At 41.1% G+C, this 22,469-nt stretch overlaps 1 protein-coding gene across 9 annotated transcripts in view; it reads left to right on the forward strand.

Moving 5' to 3' along the window:
* Positions 1-19: 19 nt before the first annotated feature.
* ppfia1 (PTPRF interacting protein alpha 1) overlaps positions 20-22,469 on the forward strand; it is a 41,405-nt gene continuing 18,955 nt past the window's right edge. For 4 of the 9 annotated variants that reach the window (XM_087175634.1, XM_087175635.1, XM_023412394.2 and 1 more), the window contains exons 1-9: positions 20-1,029; positions 2,677-2,946; positions 15,479-15,580; positions 17,214-17,378; positions 17,489-17,563; positions 19,220-19,321; positions 20,853-21,086; positions 21,331-21,477; positions 21,936-22,070. In XM_087175634.1, the coding sequence (XP_087031760.1) occupies positions 2,677-2,946; positions 15,479-15,580; positions 17,214-17,378; positions 17,489-17,563; positions 19,220-19,321; positions 20,853-21,086; positions 21,331-21,477; positions 21,936-22,070 (1,230 nt within the window). In that variant the 5' untranslated portion in view covers positions 20-1,029. The remainder of the gene's footprint in view (positions 1,030-2,676; positions 2,947-15,478; positions 15,581-17,213; positions 17,379-17,488; positions 17,564-19,219; positions 19,322-20,852; positions 21,087-21,330; positions 21,478-21,935; positions 22,071-22,469) is intronic. The other 5 variants (XM_087175638.1, XM_023412405.2, XM_087175639.1 and 2 more) reach the window with 3 other exon arrangements.

A 22,469-nucleotide genomic window follows, 5' to 3' on the forward strand; every position in this document is an offset into this window, starting at 1 on the left:
TCCCGACTGCCGAGGCTGGCAGGCAGTGGCGACAGGGAAGGACCGGACTCACGGACCTTTTTTTGTTGGAAATACCGAGAGAACATCGGAACCTCGGACGGAAACGAAGGGAATATAAGTTTTTATTCGCGGGTTGGATTTTTCTAAACGGAACACAACCTCGCTAACGTTCAGTGTTGGCTGGAAGTTTTCGAACCGTGATGTGGTGACGCGACTTCACCGAATCGAAGGGAAGCTAACGTTAGCCGATGCGCTAACGTTACTTGATAGATTAATCATTTCAACAGAGCTTTGGAGTTTTATTTCAGGATTTTAAACCTCTTTTTAGTGTTTTCAATAATGTAAGATAAATAAGTATGAGATATTTTATCGTGTTGTCTACTTTTATACAAAATAGAGCTTATCCTTAGATAACTACCTGACGTTATCTGAGCTAAGTTAGTATATGAAACTAGCAAGCGTTAGCTACCTAGCTGGCTAGTAGCTAACGTTTAAACTGACTTCAAGCCAAAGAACTCTGCTTCAAATTAGCTAACGCTAGCAAGGCTACAACTGTTTCCACGTCACCTAACTGTATCGTCACCTGTCTACCTGTTGTGTAATGTTATTTTCGGCGAGTTGAACTTTATTTCTGAGGATGGACGTTTGTTTTGAAAAGCAAAGATAGACACTTTACTTCCAAATCCAGATATGCAATCATCGAATCACCAGCTTACTTCTTGCTAGCTTTGCTAACGTTGAGTTAGCCGGCCAAACTTGGAATACTGCCCCCTGTTCACTTTATGTGGGTTTCGCTTTGAGGCCTTTAGGAAATTATCCCAGTTTTTTTCACGGAGGATACAGTTTTAACAGCCTTAATGCTTCCCAGCCTCTGAATGGGATTTATATCTTCTGAATGACTCTAGATATTTGTGAAGCTTGACGAGGTTGTGACATACAGTTGGAGCACCTGGACTTTGTTGACATTTACTTGGCATCATAAAATAACGTGGATTTCAAAGACATTTGGAATAGCGGTATTCATCAAAGGTGAGATATAAACACATGAAAACTGGAAAAACTTTGGGTTTAAGTTAGAGTATTGAGTTAGAAGTGACCGATCATATGTGTATGTGTTGTATGTGACTGAATCATAGTGGACAACACTGATTGAACTGTATATGGACTTCATGTACTCCATTATCAAACTTAATTCTCCTTTACTAAAGATTAAAATTTGATTAGGCTGATACTTGCAAATGTAATTATCAATGCTCAAAACACATCCCTCAGTCTCTGTCTTTAAAGTCTTAAAGTTTAAAGGTCTTAAAGGTCTTGTTCTGTCATTTTTACTTTTTGACGTATGCCATCATGTCCATGCTGCTAAGTTACACTGGACCCACCATCTGTCACTCCCTCTCATGGATGCTGAGTGACCCTCCCCCTCATAAACATTGTTGAGCCTGAGTGGCTTGACCTGGATATGGAGCGTTGGTTTTGTATTTTTCTCTTCATAAATTAGGTTAAGTTTGACTCCTTCCAACAGAAATACTGTTTAACACCAGGAACATATAATCCGTATTTGTAATTAATTAAGGATGGCAGGTTGATTTTCTTTTTTTTTGTCTGATTAATTTGTATGTAATAAGTATGGTCCAGCTTTTGGACACAGTTGCTGGAAGATACAGTTGAGTGTAGTGCACTGAACTGAACACAGTGGTTTCTGAAAGCAAATGGCTTTTGGCATATCTGGTGATGCAAAGAATAAGATGAAGGGGAAGCTCTGGCTGCCACTTATTTCCACTTGTTCCAATTTGTAAATTGTTGTTCCTTGTAGGTATGTTAAATCCAGCTCACATGATTCTTGGCTTTTTGTCTAGCAGTCTGTCTACAGGACCTAAGCCCCTTGGTGTGGAGAGTGGCTCTAATTCCCCAGAACCTTCCTGCCCTGCTGCTGGTAGATCCAGCATTACTCAACCAGCTTCACACAACACAGCTTTCTTAGCTGCCTGTGATTAATTTAAGGCTGTCTGTTCTTTTCTGAACAGTTCCAATGACGGTTCACTTGACTGTTTACACTGGGCAAGTGTATCGCCATAGTATTTAACCACTAGTAAGACTGATGAGCTGATACGGCTCAATTTTCCCTTCCACTTGGTTGATAAGCTTTAAATGGCCTTGGAGGTGCATTTGTTTTATGTTTTATGTTAATTCTCTCACAGTTCTGCTTTAGAACATAGAACAATATATAGCCTATTTAGCTATATCTTTAAATTGACTGATCATTTTTGAATGCGTCATTGCAATGAGAATGAATGAAAATGTCCAAATTCTGGCCGTGGTAGACATTGAAGAATCCCAACCAATACAAGCTCAGCTCTGCTTGGACAGGTGTAATATTTTAGAGTTAAATTCATTTGTGTTGTGACTTTTACATAAACATGGATGGGCTCTTATATAAATTGCTGATGTCAGTGATAGATATCCTCCGGCTTTGACATGAAATTCTTATGCTGCCACCCAACAACAGAGTGTGAATTTCATTTTGTTCATGGTTCTCAACAATAAATAATCAAGTATCTTCATACTGACAGTTCTGTACTTTTTTTTCTCTCCTTCCTAATTCTCTTCTTCCTTCTACCGCCAAACTGTCTCTTCTCCCGCTCTCCTTTGGTCTTACTGCTCTCATGGTTGTAGATGATGTGCGAGGTGATGCCAACCATCAGCGAGGCCGAAGGGCCCGGCGGGGGAGGCGGCGGCGGTCGGCGCGGCTCTGGCTCCCCCCTGCAGTCGGACTCGGAGGGTCACTTTGAGTCGCTGATGGTGTCCATGCTGGAGGAGAGGGACCGTCTTCTGGAGACTCTGAGAGAGACTCAGGAGAATCTGGGCTTGACTCAGGGCAAACTGCACGAAGTGAGCCACGAAAGGGACTCGCTGCAGAGACAACTAAACACTGCCCTGCCACAGGTGAGTGAGAACACAGAGCTGGATGATGATGATGATGATGATGATGATGATGATGATGATGATGTAAGTCTGTAGTTTCAAACACTTCACTGATAAGACCGGAGAATCACGTCAAATAATACCAATACCCATAATTTTTTGTGTTTACTTGTAGCAGCTGGTTTAGTAGTTATTATTAACAGACTGAAAAAAAATGATTAAGCCTAAACAGTGCAAATAGTCTAATAAATAAAAGGCAACATGTCTCAGAACATGAACTCAGTTGCATTATGCAAGCTAAAGAATAATAAACTAAAGAATAATAGGATTTCAAGTCAGATACAGGCTGCATGCAAACTGTGACCAGTAAAATAAATATGACCTCCAGCCCTGTGTGCATTTTCAAAAAAAGAAAAATTCATGGCATGCATTGCAGATGGCGTACATTATATCAGTCTCACGCACTTGTTGTTTTGTTTTGGTGGCCTGTCAGTGGGAGGCGGGGCTACACTAGACCGCACACAGCGCTTCTCTCAGCCGCAGACGCCAGAGTATTAACCACAAGTGATGCGTTTGAAGGTGATTGGTGACGTCACGTATTTTTAATGAAAACTGGCTGATCAATCGGGGCGTCCCTATTTAACTTCCATTCCTGATAGTAATCTCATTTTACCAAAGTGGGGCCGTGTCTGATTCGTATCCGACCCGTACAGACGGACCGCTAACACGAGCCTGACCCGCGTCACTGTGTCAGCCTGAATGGGAGTGTCCTGTTAGCAGCGCTGTTAGCTCAAGTGGCAGTTTCTCTCTAGGATGACAGCTCTTACAGATCTTTGGCTCCCACAGTGCACAAAGTGATCCCAGAGTCTGGCATCATATTGTGAGTTGTATGGCTGACTGACTGCAAGGTGCAGTGGGGTGTGCACCAAGGCAAATTAGGTCCATCGTGGCACGCTGTCAGCCATTTTACTACGAGTAGAGTCCGCAACAGTAGAGCTGGATAAAATGATCATAATCATTCTCTTAGATAATCTGATGTTTGTGGATTAAAAAAACAAAAAATCAAGCTTCAAATGAGTGAAGAAGATGAAAGAAGCCATGAAGAAGAAGAAGGTCATGTTTGCAATGAGAAACTAATTTGGTTTGAAAAAAAGATGTAAAAAGTTAAAAACTGTATGTGTATATAACACAAGAACTTGAGCACTACTGTGCATGCAATTAAAATGCAATAGTTTCTGCTATTTGCATACTGTGGAGGGGATCTTGATCCCAGCCTCGACCATCTGTCTCTGTTGTATTATTGTCTCATGTTTCACCCTCCATGGTCTTAAATTTAAAACAAAGGGATCAAGTTTCCAGCTTTTAATGATGCATAAGAGGCCGGTAATCAGTTCAGCGTTGTTGTAGTTTCGGTTGAACCGACATCCAGTTTATTAAGTTAACATGGTGTTTAACTCGCACGTTATTAAATGTGGGGGGGGGGTGAGAGGCATGCAGAGTATGACAGATCACAATGCTGGAAGCAGAAAGGACTGTGGATTGTGAGGCTGCATGTAGAAAACAGAGCAGAGGTAGATGCAGATACAGGCTTCAACTTTCGTGGAACATCAGATGGTAAGACGTGATGTTAAACACGTCTGTGTGATGCCAGGGCTGCGTCTCTGCTGCTGTGTGTTGCACAGCCAGGAAAACTAGATCCAGAGTCAAACATCCAGACTCTGATTTGTTCAGTTGACACTTAATGTAGTGCAGAATAAATATATGGAGATAAACATGTGAAAGTAAAGCATTGCCATCACGAGCATTAACACAAGCTAGTGTGTTTATGGATGTTGAATTGATGGCGGCGTTGAAGATGAACTACATGCACCGTGTTTACATACTATGTAAAGTAAGAGTCAGAAGCCACCAGACTTTGTATACACAGCACAGTCAAACTGTTCTTATTAATTAATTCTCAAATTTTCATACATGCAATTAATAGTGAGGTTGTCAGTTTGAGGATCAATAAACAGACACATAAATGTAACCTGTTAAAAATACATAGATAATAGTAGGGCTGCACAAAAAAAATCATGATTATTTTGGCAGATACTGTGATTTCAGTTGGAATGGTTTTGGTTTTTGCATTTTCATTCTCACATCTCACAAATTTAAAAATGATGTTGATGTGATTTTTGTTGATTTGTAGGCTGTGGCGTCTCTGTAGCACCACAACACTGATGCTGCCAACAGTGGACAACACTGTCGTCACACATTTTACCTTTATCCAAAAAAAAAAAGCTCCTGTTATTTGAATATTATATTTGGTCAAATTGTGATTTCAGTTATATTTCAATTAATTGTGCAGCACTAAATAATACAAATAAAATGAATTGGTTCAATTGATCCCAGTCAGTTCGTGTGCGTGCGTGTGTGTATGTATGTATTCATGCACAACACTGCTTATACTCCAGCTGTGTTGTCAACTGATCATCTGGCGTTCCGCCAAGCCTCCTGGGATTTGTATTTAGAAGGCAAGAAAATCCAGCTGTTAAAAAAGTAGAGGCACTTTATATGGTGTAATCTGGTGTTAATACATATATGTGCAGAATTCTTTTGTTTTGTTTTATTTAAAACTCCTTTTCATTCTTACTGATTCCCCCTTCAGGTCAGATATTTAGATAACAAAAGGATCTTTATTCTGGTAAAGATAGAGGTGCATGTTTGTGTGTGGAGCAGTGACTAATGGAGAAAGGCAGAGAGAGAGTGCATGCAGTGCACAATTAACTTTTGAGTGAGCGAATATTAAACACAGGCTGCTTGTGTGGACTGTAATCTGTAGTGAGACAAGTATTAAAGCACTCGAACAAAGATGGAGAGGTGGATTTATTTTAGGGGCCACGATACAGTTAATGAAGACAGATGTTTCAAGAGTCTTCAGCCTGAATACGACCTCAGTCTGTCGTCCTCCTCCTCTTCCTCTTCTTCTTCTTTCCCTTGTTATTTTACCTTCTCTCTCTCTCTCTCTCTCTCTCTCTCTCTCTGGTGATCCATCTTTCACACTGTTGTGGCGATAGCTATGCAGATGGCCATGCACGCTAGCTGGTATCTAAACAAACTGACACGCTGTTGTGTTGATGCACGATGTAGTCATGTCAACCAGTCCTGGAGGATAGCTATGTATGTCCTTGCAGATACGAAGCCTTTGTTTGCAATAAGCAGAGCTGAAATTGAATTTTTGTTATGGGTGCTTTGGATTCGGTTCTAATTTGCAACTGAGTTTTGTTTCCCAACCCCAACTGTAACAAAGATCTCAACTTTGAGTGTCGACTAATATAAATCTGCTACTACATTGTTAAAAAAACTTTCATTGGCTTTTCCACATATTATTTAATCTTTTTTAGCAAAATTTCCTTTTAATACATTTTGTGTGAGGTTGTCAGTATTGAAAGCTCTTATATAAAATGCTGGGTCAACATTAAAAATGTCTTGTGTTGCATGTTTTGACTTTGTATTGCTGGAATGGCCTGTTGTGTTTACTCCGACACATGTCGCTCTAGGTGTCTGTCAAGTCGTGTTTCCATCCCTTACGGAGAAGAGATTAATGAATGCATACACTCAACACACAGTTGTGCAGGGACTGTTGTCTGAGATGATGTGGCAGTGTGTCTGTGTTGGAGAGAGTTGAGGTCTTCAGGCTGGAGTAGGAAGGTAAAGGGGAGGTGAAATCTCCTCCCTTGTTCCCTCCCCCCTGGTGAGAGTACCCTTCGAGTGGAATGCACAAACATTCCTGGGCGACTCACTCACATGTCAACGGCTTTTTCAAACTGCAGTCGTGCCCTGTCGGATGGTGCTTCTTTGTTCTATTTGCCTTCTATTTTTTGGTCTATGCGTTCTGTGTGCAGTCCAACTCTGATCTGACTCTCCATCAATCAAATGGCATCTTGAGGATAGTTCATTGACACCAGTTGGGTAGTCCAGTTTTAGGGCCCACATGTTGCGGTAAAGTAAATCTCAGTGCCTCTGTGTCAGCCAAGGCTTGTAATAGTTTTACTTGAAGTGGGTATTGCTGTGTGTGTTGTTGGTCTGCTGGCAGTGAACATCCAGCTGTGTTGTACAACTGCGGCGAACATTGTTTAGGCAGTAAAAGAGAAATAAGTGGTTCGGTTCGCTAAACGCTCGGTGTTGCTTCATTCACACTTTTTTCTCGCCAAGCTTGCGAACGTGGTGCCACCGCAACCACTAATTTCTTCAATCTTGTGACCAGATGACATCATCAAACATATGAAATGCCCCTTGCTCATTTTTATCCAGTTAAATTCAGTGCAAGAGAAATTAGTTAACTTTATATTTGGTGAGGGTTATTATATTAATTTAATTTAATTTAATTTAATACATGTAAATTTTTATCTGAAAATTGCATTGTTTTATCCAACATGTGAATTAAAGGTGCTATATGTAAGTTTTCGCTATTGCTAAATAGCTAACGTTAGCATTAGCAGCTGTTTACTTACCAGTCTAGAAGAAATGTTTTGAGTTCAGTATCAAACTTTGTCCTTTTAATCACCAACATCTGTCTCCAGAGGTGGAAAGAAACCCTAGTTTTGCTTCTTTTTCTCTACTGAAGTTAGCATGCTAACCAGCTAGCCCCGGCCCGTCTCATCACTTTCCGATACCGAGTCACTGTAGCTGCTCAGAGGACGTATTAAAACACCTTGTCTTGTAAACACAACGGTCACTGAAGCTCTCAGAAAGACTGGTAAGTAAACTGCTGCTAATGCTAACGTTAGCAATGTAGCAATGGAAAAAACTTATATATAGCACCTTTAAATGAAAAGTTAAATTCATGAGACAGAGGAGCTCCACTGATATCTCACCCTCTTCACTGATAAGATTTATTACTTTATGATGTGTCAGATGAGTGAACACCTCGTGTCAGTGACGGCAGAGTCTTTGAGCTGCTGCCAGTTCTGCCAGTTTACAGCAGCTTACTGCACACCTGATACTGTAAACTAGGGAGGCTAAAACGGTCTCACTGGAAGATCAGACCACAAACAGATCTGCCTTTAAAAAAACAAAACAAAGGGCTGTAGCTTCAGGTACCAGTGAGGCGGTGACACACAGCTATACGATAACACCAACGTATCACACTTATCTACAGGGACTGTGTGCTTGTGTTTATGTGATTTACACACTGCTGTGTCTGTAAATCCTTTTTTATTTAGATGTTAACCTTGAATGGCTGAAAATGTCCTGTTTTCCATCTGGTTTAAACTATTGTGCAAGAACAGAAACTGTTTCATGGAATAAGAAGCAAAAAGAGGAAGAAAATAGAGGTAGAGATGTCAGTGTTTGGGGGGTGGTTTGGTTAATATTTAGTGTAGTAGGCAAAAAAAATGTTAGAGAGGCAAAAGTCAAAATTCACTCTTGATGACTTGTAATTTAAAAACAGATCCATGGCTGTAATTTGGCTGGTTTTTATTGGTGATATTTGCTGGCCGCCAGACCTTTGATCATGGCGTGTTAATTGATCAACAGAAACATTTGGTGGGCATGACTATAACTGTTCTAGACTGGTTTTACCTGAGTCTTACCTGAGTGACCTTCTCAGTATCAGTTGCTGTCTCGTCTAACTATGCAAATGTTACTCGCAGCGTTCCTCAAGGATCTGTTCTTGCCTCCGTTACTGTTCTCGATCTACATCCTACAACTGGATCAAGTTTTCCACAACTACAATATTTCTTTTCATTGTTATGTTGACATACACATAGCGATTTATCCACAAATCTCGGTTACCTCACTTCCAGACAAGATCCTGGTTGTCAACTAATTTTCATGATGCTGAGAGACGGTAAAACTGCAGTAATCTTGTGTCTCTGGGTTTGCACTGTAGGAACATTTCATCAAAATCACAAAGTCAGATCTTTGTCAAATCAGGAATATCGCTAAGATTAGATTGTTTCTTTTACTCACTGATGCACAAAGTGTCGTACATGCTTCTGTCTCTAGCCATCTACATTACTGTAACTCATTATTAGCCAGGCTGCCCCAGAAATCAGTCGACCTTATACAAAGCACTGCAGCCAGAGCTCGTAGAAGATCCACAGAATATGAGCACATCGCCCCTATTCTCACCCAGAACTGATTTTAAATCTATTGCTTGTCTTTAAGGAATCAAATCCATCAGGCCGATTCTCAGTTACCTCAAAACTAGTTTTTAATCTCTTATATTTCTATATATTTATTTTTCTAACTTGTAATAGTTTATTAGTTAATAGTATATTTTCTATGTTTGTGAAACACTTTATAAACTACTACTTAAATAAAGATCATTCTTATATTTTGCTCCTTATTTTGAAGGGGCCAATTGACCGCACTGACCAAGTTTGATATTCCAGTCTGTGGCACAATGGCATGAATTGAGAGAGCACAGTGGCAAGACGGAGACAAAGGCGGGCTTGTTCCACGCAGTGACATGAAAGTGACGGAGTGCAAGTGTTGGCTTTTGCCAAATGTGAGCTGAATTAGTAACATAAAAGGAAACAGATAGAGGACGGGAGGGGAAGGCCGTGCTCCTCTGTTTAGTTTGGCCCAAAAGCAAAATGCTTTCGACTTCCTACAACCTTTTACCAAGTATCCTCCAACCCGTGTTTGGAGAAGCCGTTGCCTTCAACGAGGCGAGGATTTCTTTCAGAAAATGTTCGCTATGTCTGGAGGCTGTTGCAGTTGTAGTAAACCTCTTGTTAATGTTATCTTTGGCAAACAAGGTTTTATGTAATAGGTGATACAAGGAACTGTTTAAATTCCACATCCACTCACACTGCTCAACAAACAGAATTGATAACGACTTATTTTATGGGTCTGTAAATCCCAGTTTATTTCCATTTTGTACCAAAGTAAAATAGTATAGTCAGTTATTTCTAAATGCCGGAGCAGTACAAACTTGAGACATTAAATTGGAGGGTAGCAGGCGAGTTACACATGCAAATTGTGACGATCAAATACAAAGAAATAAGAGTAAATAGAAGCATAAAGTAATTTAGCCTTGTTGAATAAATTCACTGGGGTTAAAATAGAGCAATTAACCTCATGGAATGTCACAGAAGTCAGTCATTAACTCAACCGAACTAATTGAACCAACGAAGATAACACTCAGAACTTTGTCTCAACGTTTCCCTTTTCTTTAGAATTATGAGTTAGAATAATGAGAAGTTGAATTTTATTTTACAGTGAGGAAGAGAAGCTGTTACTGGTCTGTAGCTGCTCTATTACTCATCTGTTGAGCGAGACTTTTCATAGGATTAAGTCAAATATCTATCATTTCAACATAGACCTGCATAAGGGTGAGAACATGAACGGTTTCAACCAACTTCATAGAAACTTACACAAAGCAGGATCTCTGAAAGCCGGACCTGGGTCTACTGTACCACCTTGTAGCCACACCTGTTGTACACCTGTCAAATGATGATGGTACAAACCGCAGTGAGCACCTTTACATCTCATCAGCTCGTAGTCAGACTTCATAACTATTACAATGCTAACATTAAGAACATCTGTAGACGCTCACTCAAAGCCTCACCGCAATCGGCTTCTTTTTTTCTTTTTCTTTTTTTACAAACAGGAAGTGCGTTTGCAGTAACAGAACCTCACTGTGGCTTTCAGGTCTGTGGGTTCTTGGTGAAAATACAGGAGGTGAGAACGCTGACAAATCACAGAAACTATCACGGTGTTTGTTACAGATTACTCATACGTGATTTATTCTTTAAGATAATTATTTTTCCTGTTCATAGACAATAACTGGAGCCAGCGTTGACACAGAGTCAGAATCTGTGAAACCTTTTACCTGCGTCTCCTCTAGTTTAAGCAGATACTGCTCTGGGTTCTCATCATGACAAGTTATGAAAGAGAATGGACAGATTACGATACTGTTGTTCGTGCAGTGAAAAGAAACCACACAGGTAGCTGCCTCTAATGAATAAAGCATCATGGAGGATTAGGATTCTCTGTACAATGATTGAGGCATGTGTAAGTGGGGACAGCACAGGACGCATTAAGAACAGTCGGACAGTGTAGTGTGATGTCACGTTTTGATGGAAGTGAGTCGAGGAGAAGAGGAGGTGCGACCCAGCGTTCGTCAGCTCCTCCTGTTAGATTGACTTTTTCTCTCTGCCCCTGTGTGTGTGTGTGTTAGAGCGGCAGGCTACGCAGCTCTGAATAGAAGCCATTGTGGTACCTAATTAGTTTTTGACGGTGAGTCCTCCTCCAGGAGAACAGATGCCCTCTGCGCAGTGTCAGATTTCAGCACACGCTATAAGCTTTTAAGAACGGCTAAAGTCATTATGTAGGAGGGAGGCCTATTGGTTCCGATCTCAGCTCCTGATGCAGCGCAGACTGACGATGAAGAAGAGATTATTCATCTGTCGCCATGATGTGATGTGTTGACACATTTTTGAGAATCCACGAACAGTACTTGTACTTTTTTTTTTTTTTTTTTAAACAAAATGTGGAGTAAATTAGTTAACTAGTGTTATTAAAATTAGCTTGAAGCAGCTGCAGTCAAACAGGATCCCATTGTGCCAACAGAGAGGAACCTCACTGTTTCAGATGCCTCAACTTGCCCCAAGTGTGAACACCGATATATTTTACTTTTTATTGTCACGTAGTATGTTCAGAATCAGAATCAGGTTTATCTGTCACTGACATGACGAGATACCAAACTCCACAGATCAGGATACAGGTCACTTTAAAAAACAAAACAAAAACATCAAAAGACATGTTAGACACAAAACACATTATTCATGTGACATTAAAACATAAAAACAAGCTAAGAGAGCAGCATTAAAACTACAGTTTGTCAAGGTTACTTATCTAGAAGAAGCATTGCATTAATATCCTTGAATTTCATTATGACTACATCCTCCAAAATCCAAAAGTTTTTTTATTACAAAAACTGACTATTAAATAACGATGAACCAGATTTATTCAAATATTTCTTCCCTGCTAAACAAACACAGTAGCACTAAAAAGGACAGACATAGAAACATAAACATAAAATAGATTATACATTACTACAAGGTGAAATACCACTTCAGTACAAAGAATACAATGAACCACATTTAAGATTTAAGAATTTGTAAGTTAAATTTGTGAAATAAATTTTGCTTCAAGAATCTGTTGAATTCGAATGAGAATATTTTTCATGCTATAATTTATGCAAAATACATTCTAAAGAGGTAAAAAATGTAATTGTTGAGACATTACACATTAATGCCACCTGCTCGTCCCTGTGCAGATTTCTTAGTTCTATTATAATACAGACACAAAGGTGCTGGGATGTCCTTCAGTCTACAGCTGAACGCCGAGTACAGTTATCCCTGAAAAGCTTTTGTGTGTTCTCTGTGTTTTGGTGCGCTGTTCCTTTAATAGGTTGGCACACATATTCATGTACCCCCCCCCCCCCCCCCCCCCTTAATCCCCTCCCCTGTTCTAAGGCTTACAGAGCAGCTCAGTCCACTTCTAACCAGCATGTCGCTCATCTACTGAGCCAGACACCAGTTTCCCTGCTGCAGGGAGAAATGGGATCAGGCTTGAATTCCAGTGGCTGCGTTCACACGTATAAAAGACTCATATTTTATATTCACGTGTGGGGATTAAATTCTTAAATTTAGATCTTCAACAATTAGTCAGTTAATTGATTAGTTGATTATTTGTTTTAGTCATTTTTCATGCAGAAAAATGTAAAAGACCAAGAAATCTTCATGTTTTCTGTTTTTCTGCTTCATGTGCGATGTTATAAATAAATAGAATAATATTGAAATTATTCAAAACAATAAATAAAAGGCGTTTTTTCATGTTTGAGATCCATTTCTGGACTGTACTGGAGTTGTTGGGGCTCAGGTGCTTCGGAGTGGACTGTACGAACTTGCATGGGCCAAGATCTCGAAATACATTTCCTTGTAGGTGTCTGTGCTTTGTATGCCATTATTCCCTTTTTATGCCTGATTACACCTGCTGAGTGTAAGTCCATGATCCTTCTGGGGTTTTTATCTTATTTTATATTTTAATACATCCCATTCATCTATTTAATTTTGGAAAGTGTGGAGAATGTGTTCTGTGTTGAGTGAGGTGTGTATTCCTGCTCTTGTCTTTCATTTGTAAATTTTTGATCCTCAAAAATGTAATAAATAAAAGCCAATGGATCAATTGGTTTGATAGCCACTGAGCCCTGTGCGGGTGTTTCTCTATGGTTAGATTTTCCTAGACTCAAGTTACTTAACTGCACTTCCATTATGTGAGTTTACAACCAGGCACCAAACTCTCCCACTTTTCTGTGTGTGTAAATGATGAGTTTAGGAACATTAGGGGAAAACTGGAGGTTTCATAAACGGTGGAGAGAGCCTCAGAGAGATCTTAAGGTTGCTGTACAAGTCAACCTCAGCGTCTGCTCTGGAATGTAGGAAGTAAGCCACTCTGTAATTACCCCTGGGCCCGCCTCTTACGGTCTGTCATTGGCTCGCAGAGAGTGGAGACCTCGGTCTGAGCCAATAGCAGACTTCCCCCTGTCTTGCTCCTTTAGCGGGGCTGAATCTGTGCCAGTCGCTGGAAAAGCTCAGAGGCTGGAGTGAAGGGAAGGGAGAATAGTTGTGGTAGTGACTGAAAAGAACGATCAGTTCCAGAAGCCACCCACCCCCCCACACACCACCACCACCTCCACCCTCCCCAGCCCCTGCACACTCACACATCTCCCACCCTCTGAAACGTAGCAAGAAGGCCTCACCACTCAGGGTGCCTGCTACAGGGCAAAAAATCAGGATGGCACATTCTTTAGGTCCAACCATGCATGTAATTCCTAAAAGCAGTGTGTGTGTGTGTGTGTGTGTGTGTGTGTGTGTGTGTGTGTGTGTGTGTGTGTGTGTTTGAAGAGAACCAGAGCAAGACGTGAGAGTAATGTGAGGTTCATCAGGACAAGTCTGTTCACTAAGACGCTGTATGTCGTATGATGTCTCTCTGATGAGGTTCCGCCATCTTTCTTTTGTCTTCGTCCCGTGTTAATGTCTGTCGTCGTCGTCTTCCTGGTCGAGTCTCTACTGTACGTGATTAACTCTCAGAAAGTAAGACAGAAGATTCTCAGCTGGAACATTACAGCTGCTAGAAAAGCACAAAGGAGTTAAGGTGACTCGCACAGGACAGACAGGAAGTGGTTGTTGTCTCCACCTCCATTATTTCAGATGTAAACACGACCTTAGTGTTGTAGGTGTGGTAGACTGCAGCGGCAAAGGAGAGGAAGATGATGGTTGAACTGCGGTTCATAGGTTAACAGTGATATAACTTTACTGGTACTTCTACATTACAGAACATTTTCTGATCTGATCTTGACCAATTAACAATTTTAATGATATTAGTTTGTTAAACTTGATTTATTTATCATATCATGTTGCTGAAAATGGTCCCTTATTTGACGCCCTCCAACGCACTCTAGAGCCGCTTTTCAATTGGTCAAAAAACTAGCTAAGACCCTCCAACATTTTGTCGGCAATGGAAAGGTAACAATCAGCATTCACACCTGGGTCAAAGAACTCCTCAGTAGACGCAGGTATTTATCGGCTCTGGCTCCGATCAGTATTGATGTAAACACAACGCCCGGGTGGACTTGCAAATTTTCACCCTTTCTCCTGCTGTAGCTGCTGTAAACACACCTGTCACCTGTCCCGCACGGTGCCGTTAAACCAGAAACAGCCCTGAAATAAGTTTCAAAAACACAGTCACCGATCGAAGCGTCTCACACAGAGGCTCCGACACTTTCACAGGATCAACAGCCTGAGGATGAGACGTGACAGATCTGTCTCACCAGTGGAGGATGAGATTAGAGAAGGTGAACAGCAGCAACCTGTAGTATATGTTACTTTATTATTATTATTATCACAAATTTTATTTTTGTTATTTGCACGACTCTAATACAAACATCATCACAACACAGGCCTGAACTAAAGGAAAGTAATACAAAAAATAAAAATGAAAGATGAAACAAAGAAATAAGGAACCAAATTACAAATCAATAAATAAATAAAACAAACAAAAATTCATTAAGCAGTCTATCTTTACTTTATCAAAACATAATTACCACGACTGTTACCCTGGAGCTTCTTCATCCAATGTGGCATTTCCTCTTCGGACGACATCACTTACATCTCTGGGCAAGTCATCCATCAGAGGCCTGATATCTATAACGCTGTCGTCGTTTCCTCTTAATCTCACGTGAAAAACCCTTAAAATATCCTTTTACCACTGAGTTACAGTAGGAGGTTTTTCATGAATCCAGTTAAATATTTTGTTATTTTTTTATTCCTGTTTTGTTGTTTTCCTGGAGGCAACCTGAGGCGTTGGAGTCGACAGTCTAGAACATGCATCTACTTCTATGAACTGACATGAGATTGCTCCAGTGGCCTCCACATTACCAAAAATTTTCTTTTTTTTCTCAAGCGTCCAGCGTCTTACAAAAAAAAACCGAAACAAAACGGAGCTTTAGTAAGTAGCAGTTACATGTTACTGTATTTGTCCTTTTCTATTCTAGGAATTCGCTGCACTAACAAAGGAGGTGAACGTGTGCCGGGAGCAGCTTCTGGAGAAGGAGGAGGAGATCGCAGAGCTGAAGGCTGAGAGAAACAACACACGGGTTGGTAGAAAACATCTCTCTCTCACACACACACACACACACACACACACACACACACACACACACACTGAATTATTCCCTATCAAACAAACATTTCGCATTCTTCACCATCCACCAGTGAAGGTCACTGTCTGGTCGCCCTGTGTACTCCTGTGTTTCTGTTTTGCGTATAGATGGTTGTCATAACACTGGCTGACAGATCAGTTTCTATCCTCTCACGCTAACCATCGTCACACGTTACTGCTGCTCTGCAAATTGCTCACTCATCAAAATATTTCAACCACTGACAATAAATTTCATTGCAGACAGCTGTGTGTGCTGAGAAAGACCAGTGTGTTATTCATCAGTACTGTCACCTGTTTACTCTCACACACTTAACTCCTGTGTGGAAAGACTTTTCGCTTTTCATACGTGAGACCTGAGACGGTCGAAGAGGTAAAAAGGAAAAGACGCTGTAGAACCGAAACAGAAACCGAGATAGTCTCCAGAAAGTCCTTTATACCAAATGGAAGTGTTGCATATATTTGGAAAGTTACGTCTATTAACACAAAACATCAGAGAGTAGGTCGTCATATCACTCCGAGGGTCTGTGCTATTTGGTGCTAGTCGGCCACTAGGGGGCGCCACAAAGATTACTAGTTTATATCTCGTAATTGACTGAATGGATTCGTACGAAATTTGGTTTCAATCATCATTATTCAGTCGCTGCATAAGATTAAAGTTCAAATAAATCATCCGTACGTCCCTTAGAGCTGAAATTTGTTCTGGTTATCCACTGAATTGTGACAGATGTTTGCGATGTTTGCCTCGTTGCAACCTTTGGTCAATGAAGAAGTCTGTCACTCTATATTTTTTTAAAATATGCAAATCAGTTAACATCAATATATCTGTAGGTGTTTTTGTAAATGCTTCTTTTTTTTCTTTCTGCAAAAATGGCACATTCACAAACCTGAAAACAGCTGAATCTCCTGATATAGGCCACGCCCATTTCAGGCTTTTTTTTTTTTTTTTTGTGAAATCAGGAAATATGCTAAACCTATTTTTTCGAACCCCTCCAAGGCCGCAAGTCTAATCTGCATGAAACTTTGCAGATATAATCTACAGACACTCATGGTCAAAAGTTTTCAGACGACTATCATTCCTCCAAGAAATGTGCACGTTACAATGAAACAACTTCCTGCAGCTACCGGTCAAAAAATCACCTTTGTTTACACAAAACTTGGGAGAGAAGTTTGTCATATTACTCTGAGGGTCTGTGCATAATTTGACTCATAGTGGCCACTAGTGGGCGACACAATCTTGAGGGGCTTGAACCCCGTTGATAACTTCTTGCAGGTCTAGTTTTATTATTGTATTTATTGTTTGTGAGCTACAATGATGTGTTTTAACCAACCCGTGAAACTAAAGGCAAATTTCCACGTCTTATTATCTCAAACCTGTCCCAATTTCATCTTCACCTGTTGCCTGTATTGTGGTAGGATAGATCTGACTGTCTGTCTGTTATCTAACTGACAAGCAGGTATCAACTGTAAAGTTAGATAACAGATAGTGCACATTTGTTTACTTTGGAACAAGAGGAGAAATGAGCCGATGAGTTTCTAAACACCAGTAACACTGTGTGTTGTGTGTGCAGCTCCTGTTGGAGCACTTGGAGTGCTTAGTGTCTCGCCACGAGCGCAGCCTGAGGATGACGGTGGTGAAGAGGCAGGCTCAGTCTCCAGCAGGCGTCTCAAGTGAAGTGGAGGTCCTCAAAGCCCTTAAGTCACTTTTCGAACACCACAAAGCCCTCGACGAGAAGGTACGACTGTGTGATTGATCTGAGTCATAGAATCATATGTGTTAAAATATATTTGCTGAGGTTTGTGTTGTTGTGTGGGTTTATTTATATTTGTTCCACGTGGTTTCTAGGTGAGAGAAAGACTACGTGTTGCCTTGGAAAGATGCAGCGCATTGGAGGAGCAGCTCACCATCTCGCACAAAGAAGTAAGTAAACATAACTTCTAATCAACTCCAACCTCCAACTCATCACCAAGACCATATTTCCAAGTTTCCAAGTTGTCAAAATAAGTATAAACAAACAACCTTTTATACGTCCACACGACGTTTTCGTTTCGTTTTCGTTTTAAAACGTTTTAAAATCGCCTCCCGTCCACACAACTCCAGAGTTTTCGAGCCTGGAAAACAGAGACTTCCAGAAACTCTGCTGGACTTGTTTTATTTTGAAAACTCTGGGGTTGTGTTGTGTGGTGTTGCAGCTAACCAACTGCAGAGAAGACAACGTACTTCCTGTTTACACCGGCTCGCGCATGCTCAGTGTAAGGATGGTCATGTATGTGTGTGTTTTCAGGTGTGAGGGAGGGAGATCGTTTCGAATGAAAACGTAGTCGACGTAGATGAAGGAATATTTTCTGACTTTAAATCACCTACAATGTTTAAAATGTTTTCTCCTCAGATTTTATCTTTAACACCCAGATCAACATTTACCAATTCAACCACAGAAAAAACACATACAGCAAACAGCTGGTTCCCACCATTGCATGTCACTGCTGTCTGTGGTAATTTGTTGAAGTATTGTTACTCGACTGGTGTTTGTGCGTCATTGGGTTTCATGTACCGAGGTGCCTTTATCATTTAATTCCCTTCATTCAAATAGGCTTCATTCAAAGATGTTTTCATTTTTAAACCTGCAGGTCAACAGCTCAAAAAAACCTTTGTATCGTTGAGCTTCACAGAAATGAAACGTGAAGATGTTTTAGTTTGTTTTTTCAACACATTTGGTAAATTTAAGCACAGTAACTGATGACACACACGATTTCAGGTTGTGAAAGTCAGCTGTTGTCAGATTGTGAGACCTTTTAAGGAACATCCAGTTGAAAACAGACGTGATGTGTTGTGAAAGCACCTAAAGTTATTTTATTAGAAATCATTGCGGCCGTTTAGTGCATGTGAGCTGCTGAAAGACGCCTCTCTTCTCCTCTGCTGAATATTAACACACAGTGGAAGAAAGGGAGATTCACGGCTCTCAAGTCCACACGCGTGCACATGCATGCAAAGGGAGGAAGAGTCTCGAGTCCACTGTGTATTGAATGGGATTAAGATTGACAAAAGGCCCAGGGGATCTTGTGGAAGTGTCCTAGATTTCCTCTCTGCTTCATGCTACAGTCATCTTTTGTTCCTGGGAATCAGCCTGGGACCACACACACACACACACACACCAGCACACACACACACACACACACACACCAGCACACACACACACCAGCACACATAAAAATCAACCACTTGCTACTCTGCTTTTATTAGTAACCTTCCCTCCTCAGGCGAGGCAGCTTTTTGCTGTTTTGTTTTTCTTTGGTTTGGCCATTTGGCGCGGGGACATAGTGTTGGTCTATGTAGTGTATTCATGAGAGTTTGCAACCAGAACATTCGTGGTTTGAGCTCACACACACACACACACACACACACACACACACACACACACACACACACACACAGAAGTCATCACAAATGATTAAAAAATAGCAGCAGACCTGTTTACCGCCCTTTGGTTTGGCGGTTAACCAGAATTGTTTAGATGGTTATCACCAGTAAATGAACGAGTCGATCGACAGAGTGTTAACGGAGCGGTGTTCTCTCTAGTTGGCATACCTCAGGGAGCAGAGCAGCCTGAAGAGAGGGCTGGCAGATGGAACCAGCGAAGTCAACCACAACTCTGAAAACACACCGAGCACTAATGGCAAGGTGAGGTTACTCAACAGCATGTGTGTGTGGAAGCCAAGTGGAAGCCACATGTGTCACAAGTGTCTACCATCTGTTCAGTTAATTAAATTAAGTCATAACTAATTACATTAATTCAGGATATATATGGTATAATTTACTGTAATAGATATTTTTAAAGACCTTAAATCTGATGGAAACAAAACAACAAGAACTTTAAACAAATGAAAATAAGCCTTAGTTCTACAGGTTGATAATACATGCATTAGCACATTTCTGTCCTGGCATGCACTGATTAACTGTGCAATGTGATCTACACACATGCACAGACAAGATGCAAAGGTGGGCTGGTGGAAACAGTCCAGGTTCCTGCTGACAGCGTGTTCTGCAGTAAAAACAGGGCTCCAGACTGCCACCGAGATGGTCACACATGCCCCGATTTTCATCACCTATCATAACGTCATATCACAGTAGTATTTTTTAAATCTCCCCATAAACCTAAAAGCATGTAGCGTACATGTCTCATTTCATTTCAGGTATGTTTTATTGAGCCAGAGAAAATCACACATACAGTGAATTGTTGTATCAGTGCTCGTTTTAACAATTAAATGAATATACATTGTATGTATAAGGATTGTCCTTGAGATTTGAACATTATCCAAGGTGAACAAGTGAAAGAGAAATGAAATAAAAAAACAAATAAATTAATACAGTAATAATTTAATATTTACATTAGGTGAAATTTGAAAAATAAATGTGCACGTGCTAAAAAATAAATAAGGGAGAAAAGATTTGCATACAGTCTCTAACGGAGCGATTTGACCCTCAGTAAAATCATTTTGCTGCGTGATAAAACACTGACAGAGAAACAGAGAGTTCATCAGGTCAAAGTGAGAAATATCTATAAATGAGTTATTGGCATTTATTCCCATGATGCTCCTCTGTGCACGCAGACAGGTGTGTGAGTGAGTTACTATGGTTACCGCGACGCCCTGTGTCTGTTGCTCTGCAACTTTGTGATTATTAAATAAAAAGTTTTTAGGCTGGTTTGTCTTTAGAAAAATCAAGGATGTTATTGTACGTCATTACTGAAACGTAGTGAACTAATTTTACATTTTTGATTAACATAATCAAAGAAGAGGAAGAAGAAGAAGCCTCAGAGCCTCCTTCATGAAGAAACAATCAATTTATGATTGATGGTGACACCGATGTCGTCTCTGCCAGTGTCATTGATAAAGGAAGAACGTTGAATATCCTAATTTGCCATTTTGATACCATGTTCTGCCAAAAGAAAAGGTGCAACCAGTGAAAAAGTTAGTCTGGAGCCCTGTAAAATAATAGTATAACTAATGAAATAATAATCAAACTAATAAAATAATAATCAAACTAATAAAATAATAATAAATAATACTAATAAAACTGTGACATCAGGTCTGAGTGGTTGAGGAACAGCAGGTGTAGCGTGAATGTGACTCTCTCTTTGTTTAATGGCGGTTTGTGCTGTTGTTTAACTGAAATGAGTTCTGTGAATCTAAAACGGTTCGTTCACCCACAGCGCTCCTCAGACGGTTCACTGAGTCAGGAGGAGGAGTCGGGACCTGGGTTCGGGAAGGTCGGCGAGCTCCAGGAAGTGGTGGACCGTCAGATGGCCGATCTGGGCCAGATGAAGGAGCGCATGGCCGCCATGGCGTCACGCATCAATGAGCTGGAGGAGGACCTCGACACGGCCAGAAAGGACCTCATCAAGTCTGAAGACATGAACACGCGGCTACAGAGAGACCTGAGAGAGGTGGGGAGGGCGGGAACTGTTTGTAACACACAGTAAAAGCTTTAGGATTTTTCAGATTAATTTGTTTAAACAATTCCTTCATATAAAACAGATGTTTACTTTTCTTCAGTTATTATTATGAGTCTTTCTCTTCCATATGAAGATGCAAAGTTCAGTGTGTGTGTGTGTGTGTGTGTGTGTGTGTGTGTGTGTGTGTGTGTGTGTGTGTGCGTGTGTGCGTGTGTGTGTGTGTGCGTGTGTATAGTCGGTGGCTCAGAAGGAAGATATGGAGGAGAGGATCACCACCCTGGAAAAGCGCTACCTGGCAGCTCAGCGGGAGGCCACCTCCGTCCATGACCTTAACGACAAGCTGGAGAACGAAGTGGCCAACAAGGACTCCCTCTTCAGACAAGTAGGCCCCATAAAAAAATAAGAAATCCCCATGAGTGTGATTGGTGTTTCCGTCTCCTCGTTGTCTGCCAGCAGGAATCGCCTGCAGTTTCTCTTTGGCAGTTTTCAGACTCCTGCTAATGAATTCCCTCTGTATTCACACACTGAGCAGCGCAGCGGGCTCTGAATGGGAAGCCTCGCAGACACTGGCTTGTCTCTTTACATGTACTCGCTGAGATGGAGATGTCTCTCTTCTCTTTTTGTCTGTCTTTGTGTCGTCATGAATGCTCTCTTCCTCACTTCCTTCCCTCCCTGCCCTGACCCGTCCCCACCGCCTGTCTCACTTTGTCTCCCTCTTTCTCTCCCGCCACTCTCTGCACCTTGTGGAACTGAAAGCAAAAAACCCAGAGGCGAGGACGACGCACAGACGAGTCTCCAACATGTTGGCTAATGACTTTGCTTTTGGTTGGTTTGTTGCAGACCGAGGACAGAAACCGGCAGCTCCAGGAGAAGCTGGAGCTGGCTGAGCAGAAGCTGCAGCAGACCATCCGCAAGGCAGAGACTCTGCCTGAGGTGGAGGCTGAGCTGGCTCAGAGGGTGGCTGCCCTCACCAAGGTATCAGCACCTGTTCACTTTTCCATTCAGACATTCAACTTGGTGGATTTAGGATTTTATAATAGCCTTGAAAAGTCGACATTAAAATGTTGAGTCATCAGAGGTTTTTTTAAAATCCTGAACCTTGATATGTGAATATGAACCGACTAAAACTCCCATTACTTCCAACTACGTTCTACACATTATACAATCAGGGCTATTAGATCAGTTCCTTTACAGTGAAACAGCGAGGAGCTCCCAGAGGAAGCCACTGGGGAAGCCATTGTTTATGTTGCTCCAAATATCCACAGGGAACTATTTTTAGAGATTCAGCCTGTGTTTTTATCCATTTATAGTTTGAGCCTTTGTCTTGGACGACGCAGCTGCTGAACTTACATCTCGGCGCCTTTATTAGCAGCT

Source organism: Seriola lalandi, unplaced genomic scaffold (assembly GCF_002814215.2).
Source record: "Seriola lalandi dorsalis isolate HSWRI2012SDOR001 ecotype SW California unplaced genomic scaffold, Sedor1 jcf7180002054478, whole genome shotgun sequence".
Lineage (NCBI taxonomy): Eukaryota > Metazoa > Chordata > Actinopteri > Carangiformes > Carangidae > Seriola > Seriola lalandi.